Below are 14629 nucleotides of genomic sequence, written 5' to 3' on the forward strand. Positions count from 1 at the left end.
TATTTTCTACTAACAACAACAACTCTATAAGTGTGACAATATTAAGAATGTTTTCAGATGGTCTTTCTCCAGACTGCATTGTAACGTCAGTTGGGATGCAGTTTCAAACTACTTCCTTGTTTTTACAAACAATTTCAAACAGCTTAGTACATTTGACAGCGGCGATGCTGTTGGGACGCACACCATGTGCATCTTTACGTCTTGATTCGATTTTGCGCATATCTCAAACTTTGCGCTTTTCAACAAAGTTTAATAAGTACATCTAAAAATTGTTTTTTTATTTCTATTAAAATTAATACATACATAAACAGCTTATAAAGTGTGTAAAATATAATATTTCTTTATTTTAGTCTAAATAATTTATACCTACGAGCTTACTAACGTAAACATGATTTAAACAACTAACAATTCGACTTATCCGAAGAACAGAGTCCGATATGATTATCTAGCGAAAAGACAATAAGTACGTTACGAGAATAATTTCTTTATGCAAACTAAGGCCTATGTAAAGGTGTTTTGAGAGTTTATATATCTTATTTCGTTTCGGAAACATTAAATCGAACAACAGTCGATCTGACATCCACAACGAAGAAGAACGAACGAAATGTACTATGTCCTGAGAACAAGTTTAGTAGTCTTGCACATAGATCTTTGTTCTACGGATGAGTCGAATTGATAATAGTCCAGTTTCCCCTCACTACACATACATACCATAAGCCCTGTTGTCCCGACTACGAACACAATATTTTCAAAATACTTTTTAGCGGTATGAGACAGATAGGAAGTATGTATAAGCAGAAGTAGTAAATCTAGTTACCTGAAACTTTATTGCGAAAACCAGTTATCCAAGCATGTCGAATATTTAATAGCAAATTATTTTGATGATTATTATAATACAGGTTACAGGTCGGCTATATGATCACGTGGTGTAGGTAGGTACATTCTATAGGATAGGCCTCATCACGAGCGAAGCTAAGCTTAGCTAGCTAGCTCACATAGCTTTATTAAACATACGTAGCATTCATTGCCTCCACGGCCGAACGGTTACCATGCCGGATTGCCACGCAGAAGTCCCAGGTTCGATTCCCGGGCCGGGAGAAATATTTGTATCACCTACATTTATTTCTCTCGTGAGTTTGGGTTTGTAATTTGTGGTTATGTGTGTGTCCATGGCACCCGCGACAGAGGGTTTTCCATAGCGGGGCTATGTTGAGTGTGTGCGTAATATTATAACTGCATGCAACAAACTACGCGAACTAACCTATCTGAGAGAAAGAGAGAAATATTTGTATGGCCTAAATTTAATTTACTCATAAGTTTGAGTGTAATTTGTGGTGGGCTATGAGTGTGTGCGTTATTATTGTTGTTATTAGTTCGACTACGTGAGCTAAGCTATCTTAGCTTAGCTTCGCTCACGGTGTGGTCTTTCCTTATGACACAAATTAAATTATCATTTTCGTCCATTTTTCACTCCAAGGCATTGTCGATGTAGCGATATGCAATTATACTGTACGCTTTCATCTTTACAGTTCACCTTTATAGCTATATATATATAGTCTCCCTTCGATGTTTCCTTGTATAATGATTTTAGTAAATCGTCATGTTTTATCAATTTATCACATAAATAATTCGTCAAAATTTACAGATGTTGAGTATCAGTCAAAGCGTGCCACTGTTCATGTCTGTGATCAGGAAATTTGATACAATCCATCCAGTGCTTTAATCTTCTCCCCTTGCTGCTTGCTCCTAAAACCAAACTACCCAAAAAATCATTTGGTTTCCCATAATCCTTATCCCAAACCGTTATAGTTAAGTTTTGACGGGATAGTTCAGTTGGTCTGGTTTCGAATAAGAATTCTTCGTTCCACACCGGATTCAGATTACGCCATTTGATGGATGATTTGTGTTTCTTGTGGTAGGGGTCGGGATCCAAGTGTCTGTGAAGAAAATAAGTCGTTTTATATATTTTTTTCAGTTTCCTTAATTTAAAAATGTGCCACTATTTATCATCTTGTTCATACTGGGCGTAATCGTTAAATGTGCCCAGGCGATTATTCCGTAAATACCTATAAAAGATATCAAAAACTTTTAAACTGATATCGAAAGTACGTTATCTAATGAGTAAAACGAGATCAATAACTTTTTCAAAACAAAACGTTAAATGCTCTCATAAATTTAATATGAAATTCATAGAGAGGCTTTAAATACAAAATTTTGTACTTATTTCAAAATAAACATCAGTTTCTTTTTATTTGATTAAAAGATATTATTTTATTTGCAGAAGTTTCGTAATCTGTAAACTTATTTTAAATTTTTATTGCATTGATATTCAATTATTTTTTGTGAAATTACTCCACTAGTTTGTTGTAATCATTAATACAAAGATCGAACACTCAGAAAAAATTCCTTCGATCCAGTCGGATTCGAACCGCCGTCTTCTTGCATACCGTGCCAGACGCTATACCACCTAAGCCACGGAACGAACCAACGGACCCAATGAATTTTTCTATGTGCTTGCGTCGTGTCTTTATATTTGGTTTTTCAACGACTTTTTAGTCGTAACGTCATCTATAAAGTTATTGTTACAGCTTAAAGAAGATCAACTAAAGCATGTCTATGAGTGTCATATTAAATCCACGGAAGCGTTTAACGTTAACATTTAGGATTTGTTTTATGATACCAAGTGACAAGACGAGACAAGTGCACGACACTCCGTCATAGCAGTTGCAGTGACCTTCAGATGTTTGCCATTTAAAACTAAGATGTGAAGGGCACTGTCACTGCGCCCGTCATCCTGGGACAAGTTGACAAGTCCCATATGCCATATAATTTCACCACAAGTTATTGATGTCATTTTAGCCATTAGGTAATGTATTTTTGATATCAGTTTAAAGGTTTTTGATACCGGTTATTGGTATTTAACGAATAATCGCCTGGGTACACTTAACGATTACACCCTGTATACGAAATTTGAATGAAGTGGAAATATCTCTGACAACGACTTGTGTTTGTAAAGCTTCCGTCTCATCCGACCCCTATTCAGCAAATAAGTATTTAATTCCATCCCTTAACATACGCAAATTTAATAAAAATATATTCTTCAAATGTTGAGAAAATTTAATTCTTTTTATCGCCTAATCGCGTAAGTAAGATGTGAAATTACGTGTGTCACATAGTATATACTCACAATTTTACAAAGGGATCCGAATATCCATTACTGTCCTGTGGGGGTAAATCCGCACCCTTACAAACTGTAACAACCAATGCTCGTTTCTTGGTACTGTAGCACAGGGCTAGTAGGATCCTGGACCCAGTGGGTTCAGAGCCCGTGGCTCCTGATAGCGCTAAGCGAAGTTGTGCCGGTGCCTTGGCACATTCTCGGAGACATACGGTTGCTGATCCCATTTCGTCGTAGCCGTATCTGATTCGGAGAGGGAAAAAAGTTTACTAAATTTGCATTGAATTACTCCACTAATTTGTTATAATTATTAATACAAAGATTGAACACTTCCGGCCGGTTTCGAATCGACCTCTCCTGGTGAACCACACCAAACACTATGCCAACTAAGCCACGGAGCGAACCAGCGGACCTCACGAATTTTTCTATGTGCTTGATGTCGGATCTTTGTATTTGCTTTTCAACGACTTTTTAGTCGTAGCGCCATCTATGACAAATCTATGAAAGTATGTCATCACCCAGTTAGGTAACTATACAGCTACCAGCCCTGGCTAGAGATATCGCTATCATAGTCTATATAAATAGACTATATAAATAGTCGCTATATAGTCTGACACGGTTTGCTAGACGACGTCTGTTCGAATCCGACCGGATCGAAGGAATTTATCTAAGTGTTCGATCTCTGTATTGTTAATTATAAAAAAGTTTACTGTTTTATTTTTTATTTTTCGTTCGAGCCAAAATCGAGTACGAGAGTGAAAATTTCTTGGAGTACATACCTAATTCACTCAGTCATGTTTTTAGTGTCGTACTACATCACATCACTATATCTAACCGTGTAGATATAGTACAGCATTGTCGCGAAGCTGCCAACATCCTGTACTTATACTTTAGTAGGTAGAAATACGGGATATTGCTTTGTCTCCTTGAGTGTTACATTATAGCTTTGCTACAATCGTTATTCAGTTCGCTATGCGTGTTGATTTGCAAATGTTCCTTTTGGAGAGACTTATAAATCGGATTGACTACCTCAGAATAATAGACTATATCAGAATGTACCAAATTGCCGCTTTAATCTAGATCTTTCTTGTTCTACAGCAGTGTGTCATGTAGGTGATGTCAATTTCATAGTTTACATGATAGATAACTGAAGACTTCCTTGCTCCGCAGCCGCGAGGCGTGAGCGCGGTGAAATTCGTGTCGAATAAACGCGCCATAATGGAATAGACTGTTCGTGTTTTGTGTTTAAAGCATCGAGTATATAACCAGAAACGGGGACGAAATAAGGGCCATCCATCCCTGGCAACTTATCAGGCAAAAGGGCCTTATGTAACTTTTAAATACCAACTCTCATTTGCGCTGAAATCACAAATTAGAAAACTGAAATAGTACAGCGCCAACAACTGACCTGTGTGTACGTCTCTGTATATTCCAAAAATATTCTGTATTTATTGTAATAAAGATAATATCTCTAACAATGGGGGCTGTTCCATTCAGTGGTGTGGGAAAAACAGCAAAACATCTAATTACAAAGCAAACGAAACACATTTCATCGGTAATTAAATATTAAATATGTTATTTACCAATTTTCGTCCATTAAAGCGAAGTTCAAGTTAAACTAGTCGATTTGAAGTGAAACAATTGACGACACCCGTCAATTGTATGTATGTTTCGAATTCGAACTGGCCGATCGGGGCGCAGTTGTCAGAATAATGATTTGGCAGAATACTTTTCAAACAAATTAAATGACATTTTGTCTTTATTTCTGGTTATAAACTCGATGGTTTAAAGTAATATATGCTTGTGTCAATCTGTAACGGCTACTATGTTCCGTGTCACGTGTGTTCTGTTGCTGGATCCGCTGAAAATCAGCGTCGTGGCATTTGACGTGAGACGATAACAAGCTGAGTGAGTCGCGGTTTCCTTGGCAGCACAGCACACACACTTTGAACTCTATTAGAATGTATTTAGTTCCAAATCCTTATGTTATTATTATCATTATAAGTATTATTGTTATAAATTACAAGTGTATTGTCTTGATTATTCAAGGAATAGATGGTTTCTGTTCTATTCTACTCTTTTTTAGGACAAAGGAACAATAAGTTATGCGCATGGTGGTAAATGACATCACAACCCATGCCACTCAGAACTTTAAATCCCGAAGATCTGTGGGGTATTGTCACTGTACTATGTAGTTTCGCCAAGAGCCATACTCCTTTGAAATCGGAACTTAATAATTAAGCTCACATTATAGCTTGATGGTAGAAATAGATGTCATGGCAGTATTTCCCTGGATGAACTCTTTCACAAGGAGCTCTACTGCTACTAACTCTTACCTATCATCATCAAATAGCACGATTTCCAAAGATTTGTTCCCAAGATCCGACTCCGTGATACCGAAGAAGTGGAGCGTTTCGTTGAATTCTGGATTCTTTGTCTTGTGTACAGTTTTCGTTCGCATTCTGTTTGAATATGTACCTTCTGAAAATAAATGTATAATAGATTTATGTACGAATTTAAATATTTATTGTGATTAATTAATTGTCTTTGGACTAAGTGTATAATATACATATATGTAGATACGTAAGTAAATACAGAGAACAGGATAAAGATAGAGCAGAGTGAAATATGTGTTTAGATGAGAAAAGATTGAAGATATATCAAATTATTCAGATTTAGATATATATTTATAATAAGTGATAAAATGGTTGTTTTTTTAATTTTTAAATATCTTTTTGTAGTTGACTAAGTTTGCGAAAAGCCCGAAACGTAAAATGCAAAGGTCTGACGGCAGGCTAAAAACCAGTTTTGAGCGATTTCAGTAAATATTGAAACTGCACATACACACACAAAACGCCCCCAAAATTGCATCCGAGGCCTCTATCGCCTAGGACTCTTCAGCGCCCACTGGGGGGTCGTAGGGTTCACTTTGGGAAATTATGCTCTAACTAAGTCCGTATAATAACACCGTTTCAATTTAGGTATTACTGACAGTCCTCTATGCAGAGGGTGCAAGGGCACATCCTACACTACAATGCTCCAGCGTGACGTGTCCAACTACAGAGAGAAATAATTTGGAATGCCGAGGTCGCTCCCCGATGTCTTCAGCTAACCCATGAGGATGCTGAGATTCTTGGAGGAGCTCGGGTGGCACGAACTCTGTACCCAACACATGCAAACCGGGCGCCTAATGTTTACTTGCGGGTACCAGACCCGTGCACCATATGATACCATAATACTCTTTCTTTCATGTGACGGGACGAACATCGTGCGGCTGATAAGCGACACCTGTTTATGATAGATGCAGTGCTGCTCATAGCTTTAAATCACTATGATTTGAGGGGCGCTGCCACTGCGCCCGTCAATTTGAAATATAATATGACAAGTCCCATGTAAAAATTTCACCAGCACCCCCACTCTTCAAAAGCGGAACACATTAATGCTCGCATTACTGCTTGGCGACAGAAATAATTAAGGTGGCAGTACTTCCCTGGGTGAAGTCTTTCACAAGTAGCTCTACTGCTACTAAAACTCGTAGAAGTAAAAACAAAAAAGGAGGACGACGTCATCATCGTCAAAGTACTTAATGGAAAGGTTTGTTACATAAATAAGTAAATTAAAACATAATTTATTCCCTTTTAAACTGGGTGCGTATAAAATGTAAATGGCGGTCGAAGGTAAGAGTATCTTAATGTGTGATTAATTAGAACTTTTTATCGATATCATTTCAGATTCTTCTCACAAACACACAGGCATTGCGGTGCACTTACTTTGCTTAGCTTTGGAACTGGAATTGGTACTTAAGACTATAAAAATTTTGTTTGGCTTTGTCAATAAAGTTTTTAAGGTAACGTAAGGGTGCTGGTGAAATTACAGGCACACGAGACTTGTCAACTCATGTCGCAGAGTGACGGGCGCAGTGGCAGTGCCCCTCGAAGTTTTGCGATTTTAAACTCTGAGTGGCAATGCAACTGTTATGGACAGGCGTGTAGCTTACCATAAGGCATTAAAAAAGTAGATTTTATTTTTGTTAACTATTTTCGACGTAAATTGGGATAGTTACATTTAACCTGAATGAGCGGAAAAAATTCAATAAATTTAAATAGACTAATCCTTACCTCGTGGCAATACCTCTAGTCTACAAAATGGGTCAGATAATCCAGTCATATCCATCCCAATTAGACCTCTGGCCCTCAGTACAGTTACAGCTAAGGACGAAGTAGAATTGTCGTAAGCCAATTTAATTTCTAACGTTCCGAAACCAGCGTCAGGTATCGTCGGCGGCCTTTCAATTTGTGTAACTGGCTTAGGAAGATCTTTACGAATGCTGCGGAGACTATAAGCACTGCCTTTGCTGCCTGTTCTCTTTAGAGTGGTTAGTGGGCGTTGATTGAGACTTTCTGTACGATGGAGAGAAAGGCCGCTGATTCCGTGGGTTAGGATGTCTGTTTCACTCCAGTCATAGTGGCTGTCCTGTAAGAGAATTTAAACAAGATGTGAATTAACCGATTTTTTTATATAAGTTCTTATGATTGAGGAAGCCTTTGTCCTCATTGATACCATTTACAAGGGATTAAGCAGACTGCAGCGTTTATGTGTTCAGACGTTTATGTACTCTTGTTTGCATATATTGACCGACGCTATCGGCACCTTTTTTGTTTTTCGAACCTCTTACGCATTAGATCTCAGATGCAATATATGACTGAAAATTATGAACGAGAATACACAACCCTTGAACGCGTGATCGCCTTCTGACTTCGATTTTCGAATGCCAAACAAGATTATGAACCTATGATAAGAATTTGTGGTGTAGCTTTAGAAGCAGTTGAAAAGATGTAGTTAGATACTTTCTTACAGTATCTAACAACGTATATTTCGACTTGCCTGTAACAAAAATCAAATAAAAAATATGATTTCATACATTTCTCACAATAACCAGAAGTCAATAATTGTTTTTCATGACGCCACTACACGTGTAGGGGATTAAGGGGTGCGTTCGAGCTCGCTGTGATGGATCATGCCATTTGCCCTTGTTTGTAAGCGAGGATCAGTCAGGTCACATGTGCGTAGTATTAAAAATTATAAAAGAACTGTATTGGTTATATTAAGGTTCAATAACAGTTTCGCATGACATAGTGTCCATGACGGTAAAACAACAATAGTGAGAATTAATATTTTGTACAAACTCGATATATGATGACAGATTTGTATGAAAATATGAAATTGATGTCTTCAGATTCGTAATTTTATTTTTGTCTGAAGTTTGCAGCAACTTTGATTATATTCCACACATCCGTAAGCACGCACATACATTTGTGACCGCTTGCATAACATAATCACAGTTTTACAAATGTACTTGCGCAGAGCAACCGCAGGGTGCTCAAGGGGAGTCGGCGGGGCGGGCCGCATCCTGCAAACACGCTTAGTTTGCCGGATTGAGCGCTAAAGGTTGACATGTTCGTGTTTTAAAATATCGCACTGTTAATAGTGTATTAACTCAAAAAGACTATTTTTCAAAATCGATGAAAAATTTATTGTCGCCTTCTTGTGAAAGATAATTAAAATTTATGTACAGGTTAAACTTTATTATTACAGGCATCTAAATAATTATCTTCTATCTAAATATTTAAAAATAAAAGAGAAAAATAATTTAATATTTTTGAGTAAAGACTGTTTCGCCAGAAATAGATCACATAAAGTTTGTCTCATTTTGAGTTAAGTAGCTATATTTTAATTATTTCATACAATATTGTAACGACGGTTTTAAAGAATAAAATTTTACGTTCAGAAATCGTATAACCTTGAATTTCACATATTTTGAGTTACAACATTATTGTAATAGCAGTGTGACTATATTATGAATACGTTCAGCGAGTTCTACGAAACGATAACCGTTGTATACGTATATTATGGCACATATAAAATGGTTTTGTGTACAGTATAATTCGAAATAGAAATACGTAACAACAGCGACATAAAATTTCATATAATTATTTGACTAACAAAGTAGGATTATAAAGTAGAATTTAATTCACGGTCATGCTTATGTATCCTCCATTGTTTTGTGATTAAATTGTGCATCGGAAGACAAATACAGTCAAATTTAATAACAGAAAGCTGAAGACATAAAAATAAACTGTCACGTAAATATTTGTCAATGCAACACTAGCAAATCTTTATTCCTAGATAAATAATTATTGTATATTACGTAAGTACAATTGTTATTTATGTACAATTACAATAATTATTGTAATTGTACATAAATATACATAAATATTTCCCCGAGGTCCGTACCCTGTGGCATCGTGCTCAGAAGGCTTGCAACATTTCCCGTTTAAATAACTTTTATTATATTATTGTTATTAAATACTTACGTTTTTTTTCATTTTGTGACAACCCTTGTACATAGCCGACATGGTATTTAGTTTCCGTAACAAAGTTTCTATTCTCATAGAACAAAGAATAAATAATTTTGTAGTTGCAAATTTTTCATAAAAAAAAAAAATTCATATTTCATCATAGTTCTCTCTAAAGGAGAGCCGTGTTATGTACTGCTACATACTGATTTTTATGTTAACACTGTGACAGGTTTTATTAAAAACATTATATAGTTTTATCTATATTGGCTCAGCTTTGAGGCCGTGATTGCTTTTATTATAGACGCGCTGTGAGTAGACAAACACAACTACCTTGCCCAACGTAAATACAAAGAGGGACTGCTTTTTGGGCATACTATCGTGAAACGTAGGGTGAAGTTTAAACCATTTAGTTTGACTGCAGTATTCATTCATTTATTTGTTCATTGGACCGTATGTTTATAAAAGGTCTTATTAAATATATTCGTGTTTGTACGGAACCCGTTAGGGTACTGCAAGGTTTAACAATTTGAAAGAGGAACTTATAATTACTTACTCACATTACAATAATAAGGTACACCATAGATTTTTTTTCCTATATCTATGAGGTACACGCAATTCTAACTTTTACGTTTTATATATATATTAAAAAAAGGGTTTTTCCTTCGTTTCCCTTCCGTTACAATTGGTCTACTTTCCCGATCGATCCCCTTTCGTTCGTTCCCTTTATACCTTCAAAAATAAACTCAGAGAGCATATTTGGATGTTGCAAAATACTTACGCCTGGACAAATTTTATTTGTGTAACGCACCGAGAAATACAAAATACATGAAGACAGAGTGAATTTTTGAAAACGCTGTATAGGGATAATATGGCATGTTATTTTTCTAAATTAATTATGTTATTTACGTTACACTTATTCAATTCGCATCCTTTTTTGTAGTTTTGTCTGTAAATTTTTTCAAATCGGCCACTTCGAAAAAGGTCCACTGAAATCCAGGGCTATGGCCCCGCCGGACAGTGGGCCCAAATGGATAATTCTTGAACATAGGAATAACTTGTGGAATATCGAGCTAATTTAATTAAATTAATTTTTTTTATATGATAGATAATAACATTTATAACAACTTTTATTCTTGTATAATTTCTTGAAAAGTTGATAGTTTCGGAGAAAAAAAAATATTTTATTTTGTATGGAAAAATGTACATTTTATTTTTTATTTCTTAATGTAGGAAAATTTAATGTGTGTGGTTTATTCACAGTATAGATCCAATCATTCTCTATCAAAAAAAAAAATCCATCTGCAGGTTCATTTCATAGACGGCTTCCAGGCTGCACGTCTTCCATTAAATACTCTGTTAAAGGAATATCAACCAAATGGCGAAGTGCAGTAAGTGCGAAATTGCTATCAAGCATGAAGACAGCGCTCTTAATGTAACATGCAAGTCGCGCGGACTATACTGGCATGTCGCATGCACCACGTTACGTACTAAGCCGCGCGATGTATGCAACTGGCAGTGCACGTCGTGTAAGACAATTAATTCTAAGAAAACCAAACAGGCTGATCGTAGTGAACCCTCTCCAACCACGTTCGATGGCGTCAGTATATTTTTTTTGTGTATTTTGGGCATTGTTGGTTACTTTGGAAAATAGAATTGCGAGTGCTGAGACTACGCTCGTGGAATTAGAGGACATTTCCAAGCAGATTGTGAGTCTTCAGCAACGGGTCTTCGACTTGGAAGGGCGAAACTTGGTACTAGACCAGGCCGATCGTGTAGGTAACTTAGAATTACACGGGCTGACTGAATATCCCCAAGAAAACCTTGTGCAGATGGTCGTACGAGCTGGCGGTGTAGCGGGTGTGAAAATAACTGAAACGGACTTGAAATGGATTGGTCGTGTTGGATCTAAAGCTAAGGGAGCATTAAAACCTCGTACCGTATTAGTAAAATTCCACAAACAAGACATAAAGAATTCACCTCTCCGTGCATTAAGGAAACGCAGGGGGATTAAGCTGCAAAAACTTGGCTATACGGAGGAGTCTAAGACGATGCATACAAGCGACAACTTAACCCCACACTTCAGAGATATCTGCCGCACCGCCAGGAAAGCCGAAAAGTTCAAGTTTGTGTGGACCTACAATTGCCGGAACTTCATACATGAGACTGAAAATTCTGATTTAGTTCTGATAAAATCAAAAAACCAACTGGAAACACTACTGATTTGAACTTTCTTATTATCTTAACATCTACATTCCCCTTTCTTTCGTCATAACAATTGCATAGTATTCCACTATTTCATTGACTTAATTGTATTATTTGATTATATTTCGGAGAGCATCCACATTAGCACACAACGTGTACGTAAATTTAGCGTAATCGTCACACTCGGTTATAGCCTCAACAGTTTTGCGTAGGTATGGTCCACACGCCGCGGTCGCTTGTTGCTAACGCGCTGTGTGTTGTTCGCATCGATCTACCCGTTATGTTATTTTTTCCGTTCTTTTCGTCGTATTTGATTCAATTCCCATTCTATTATGTTCGCAATTGTACAGTATACCAATTTTACTATTATTATAACACAATAGAATTCAATTCATATAACAATTAAACAAATGATTAAATAAATTATATAATAATAATCATACTTAATAAATTAGTTATTTACAATGGTTAAAAGAATTAAAAGTAGACTATTTACACTTGGTTTATTAAACGTACGTTCTCTTAACATTGGTAGAGATGAACTCATAAAGTAAATTAAATTGTTAGTTTTTGACATTCTTTGTCTAACGGAAACTTGGCTTAGGGCAGATTCTGACTTGCGTTCATATAATGTTTCTGGGTACAAATTGATGCACAAACCGCGAAGTGTACGCCGAGGTGGAGGGGTTGGAGCATATATGAGATCTGCTATGCGTGTAAAGGAAATTTATTTACCCAGTTCCGTACTTGAACAAATGTGGTTGGAAATCAAGCTTGATACAATTGTAATTCTTACAGGTATCGTATACAGACCCGAATATATTGGAATTAATACTGCTATTGACTGTATCAACGAATCTTTATCCGTATTGGCACATAAATATGAACATCTATTTTTACTAAGTGACCTAAATATTAATTGTAGTGATGATCATAATGGTATAAATTTGCCACCTTGTTTAATGACCATTGCCGAATGTTATAACCTCCATCAATTAGTTAATTTACCTACCCGTGTTACTGAGGCCACTTCGGCACTCATTGATATTATTTTTACTAATTCTTGCACTCGACCATCAACCTTGGATGTTGTACACAATGACGATCTGAGTGATCATGGGCTTAGACTTGCCAAATTACCTTTCTCTAGCCGCAAACCTCCACCGCGCACGATAACATATCGACCTTTAACTTGCAACGCGGAAACTATCGCGAACGCCGCAGTATTTACACATTGGGAGTTTGTGCACTTATATGGCACTGCTAATGAAATGGTGGAAATGTTTTCCTCATTAATTCTCAATTTATTAAATACGTTTGTACCTGTTCGTACTCGTACATTTAAGTCGCCGCCAAATTACTGATACTTTGCGTCAAATGAGGAAGCTTCGTGACTAAGCCTGTCGTAAATATTATAGTGATATGCGCAACACTTATAACGCGGCATTTGTTAGAGAAAAACAAGCTTACTTTTCGCACTATGTAAACAATAATAGGGGTAACTCAGCGGTAATGTGGCGGCACATTAATTAAATCTTTCTCCAAGATCTTGATGAGTCTAGCATACCCAATACCTCGCATAATTATACAAACTTGTTTAACTTTTCACCAGTCACTGACTCTTTGATTTCTCGTATTATTTCAACTTCAATAACTAATTCCAAAGGCAATGACGATATTTCAATGTATATGATTAAGTTGACACTCCCACATTCATGAGTGCCATTACTGCTATAATAAATAAGTCATTTGAAACAGGTGTTTTTCCAAACAACTGGAAATGTGCCCTTATAACTTCTATTCCGAAGAAAACTAAAGTTGAAAACTGTGGAGATCTTAGATCAATTAATATATTGCCAGCCCCTTCCAAAATGTTGGAAAAGATCATAAATTTCCAAATGAATAAATATTTAGAAGATCACTCAATAATACCGCTGATGCAGTCAGGATTTCGTCAGAAATATAGCACGACATCTGCGTTGATGCATATTATTGACGACATCTTGACTGCTGCTGACTCTGGAAAGGGTACTATTCTGGTACTACTGGACTACACCCGAGCTTTCGATTGTCTCCCCACGAAGTTACTCATTGCTAAAATGAAATCCATTGGTTATTCGACCGCAGTATGTAAATGGTTCACTTCTTACTTTACCAATCGTAGCCAGGCGGTTTTGTGTTCCGACGGTAGACGCAGTCTTAGGAAAGCTAGACCGCTTAACTTGAAACGAGGTGTGATTTAGGGCTCTGTACTATAACCTATCCTCTTTTCCCTATTTACGAGTAACTTGCCATCTGCTATCACCCATTGCCATTACCATTTGTACGCTGATGATACTCAGTTGTACATGCACATGCCACCAGATCCTAATGACGTTATGGCAAATGTTAGCAAAATATGTTCGTATTTGGATTCAGTGGCCGCCTGGTCTGATCGTCATGGCCTCGTTCTGAATCCAGGAAAGAGTGTTGTCAAGTTAATTAAGGATATGAATCCTGTGATAATTATTAAGGGTACTTTAATTCCAAGGTAGGATTGTGTTCACAATCTCGGTCTTCTCATGGATGAAGAGCTTATATTCGAACAACGTATTTTCCAAAAAATAAGTCATTGTTTTGGCGCTCGTAGGTCCTTATATAATCTGGGAAGTTGTTTGAGTTCAAAAATACGATTGCAATTATGTAATGCACTGGTGTTACCTCATGTGCAGTACTGTGACGTCGTTTTTGGCCCTCGTCTGTATATTAAGACTAGTAAGGCTATTCAAAGAGTGCAAAATTCTTGTAAGCGTTACTGTTTTAGAACACGTGAAAGAGAACATATTTCACCATATCTTGTCGTTAACAACCAGCTTAACATGGCCAATTCTAGAGTAATAAAATTAGCCTG

The 14629-nt window shown here is 36.7% G+C and overlaps 1 protein-coding gene across 1 annotated transcript in view; it reads right to left on the reverse strand.

Moving 5' to 3' along the window:
* Positions 1 to 619: 619 nt before the first annotated feature.
* LOC113225902 (rabphilin-3A) overlaps positions 620 to 14629 on the reverse strand; it is a 137467-nt gene continuing 123457 nt past the window's right edge. The window contains exons 6-9 of the mRNA XM_026458369.1: positions 7297 to 7651; positions 5515 to 5659; positions 3188 to 3421; positions 620 to 1937 (exon numbers count right to left, since the gene is read on the reverse strand). Of these exons, the coding sequence (XP_026314154.1) occupies positions 1640 to 1937; positions 3188 to 3421; positions 5515 to 5659; positions 7297 to 7651 (1032 nt within the window). The 3' untranslated portion in view covers positions 620 to 1639. The remainder of the gene's footprint in view (positions 1938 to 3187; positions 3422 to 5514; positions 5660 to 7296; positions 7652 to 14629) is intronic.

Source organism: Hyposmocoma kahamanoa, unplaced genomic scaffold, assembly GCF_003589595.1.
Source record: "Hyposmocoma kahamanoa isolate Upper Pololo Valley unplaced genomic scaffold, ASM358959v1 180, whole genome shotgun sequence".
In the NCBI taxonomy this organism is placed as follows: Eukaryota; Metazoa; Arthropoda; class Insecta; order Lepidoptera; family Cosmopterigidae; genus Hyposmocoma; species Hyposmocoma kahamanoa.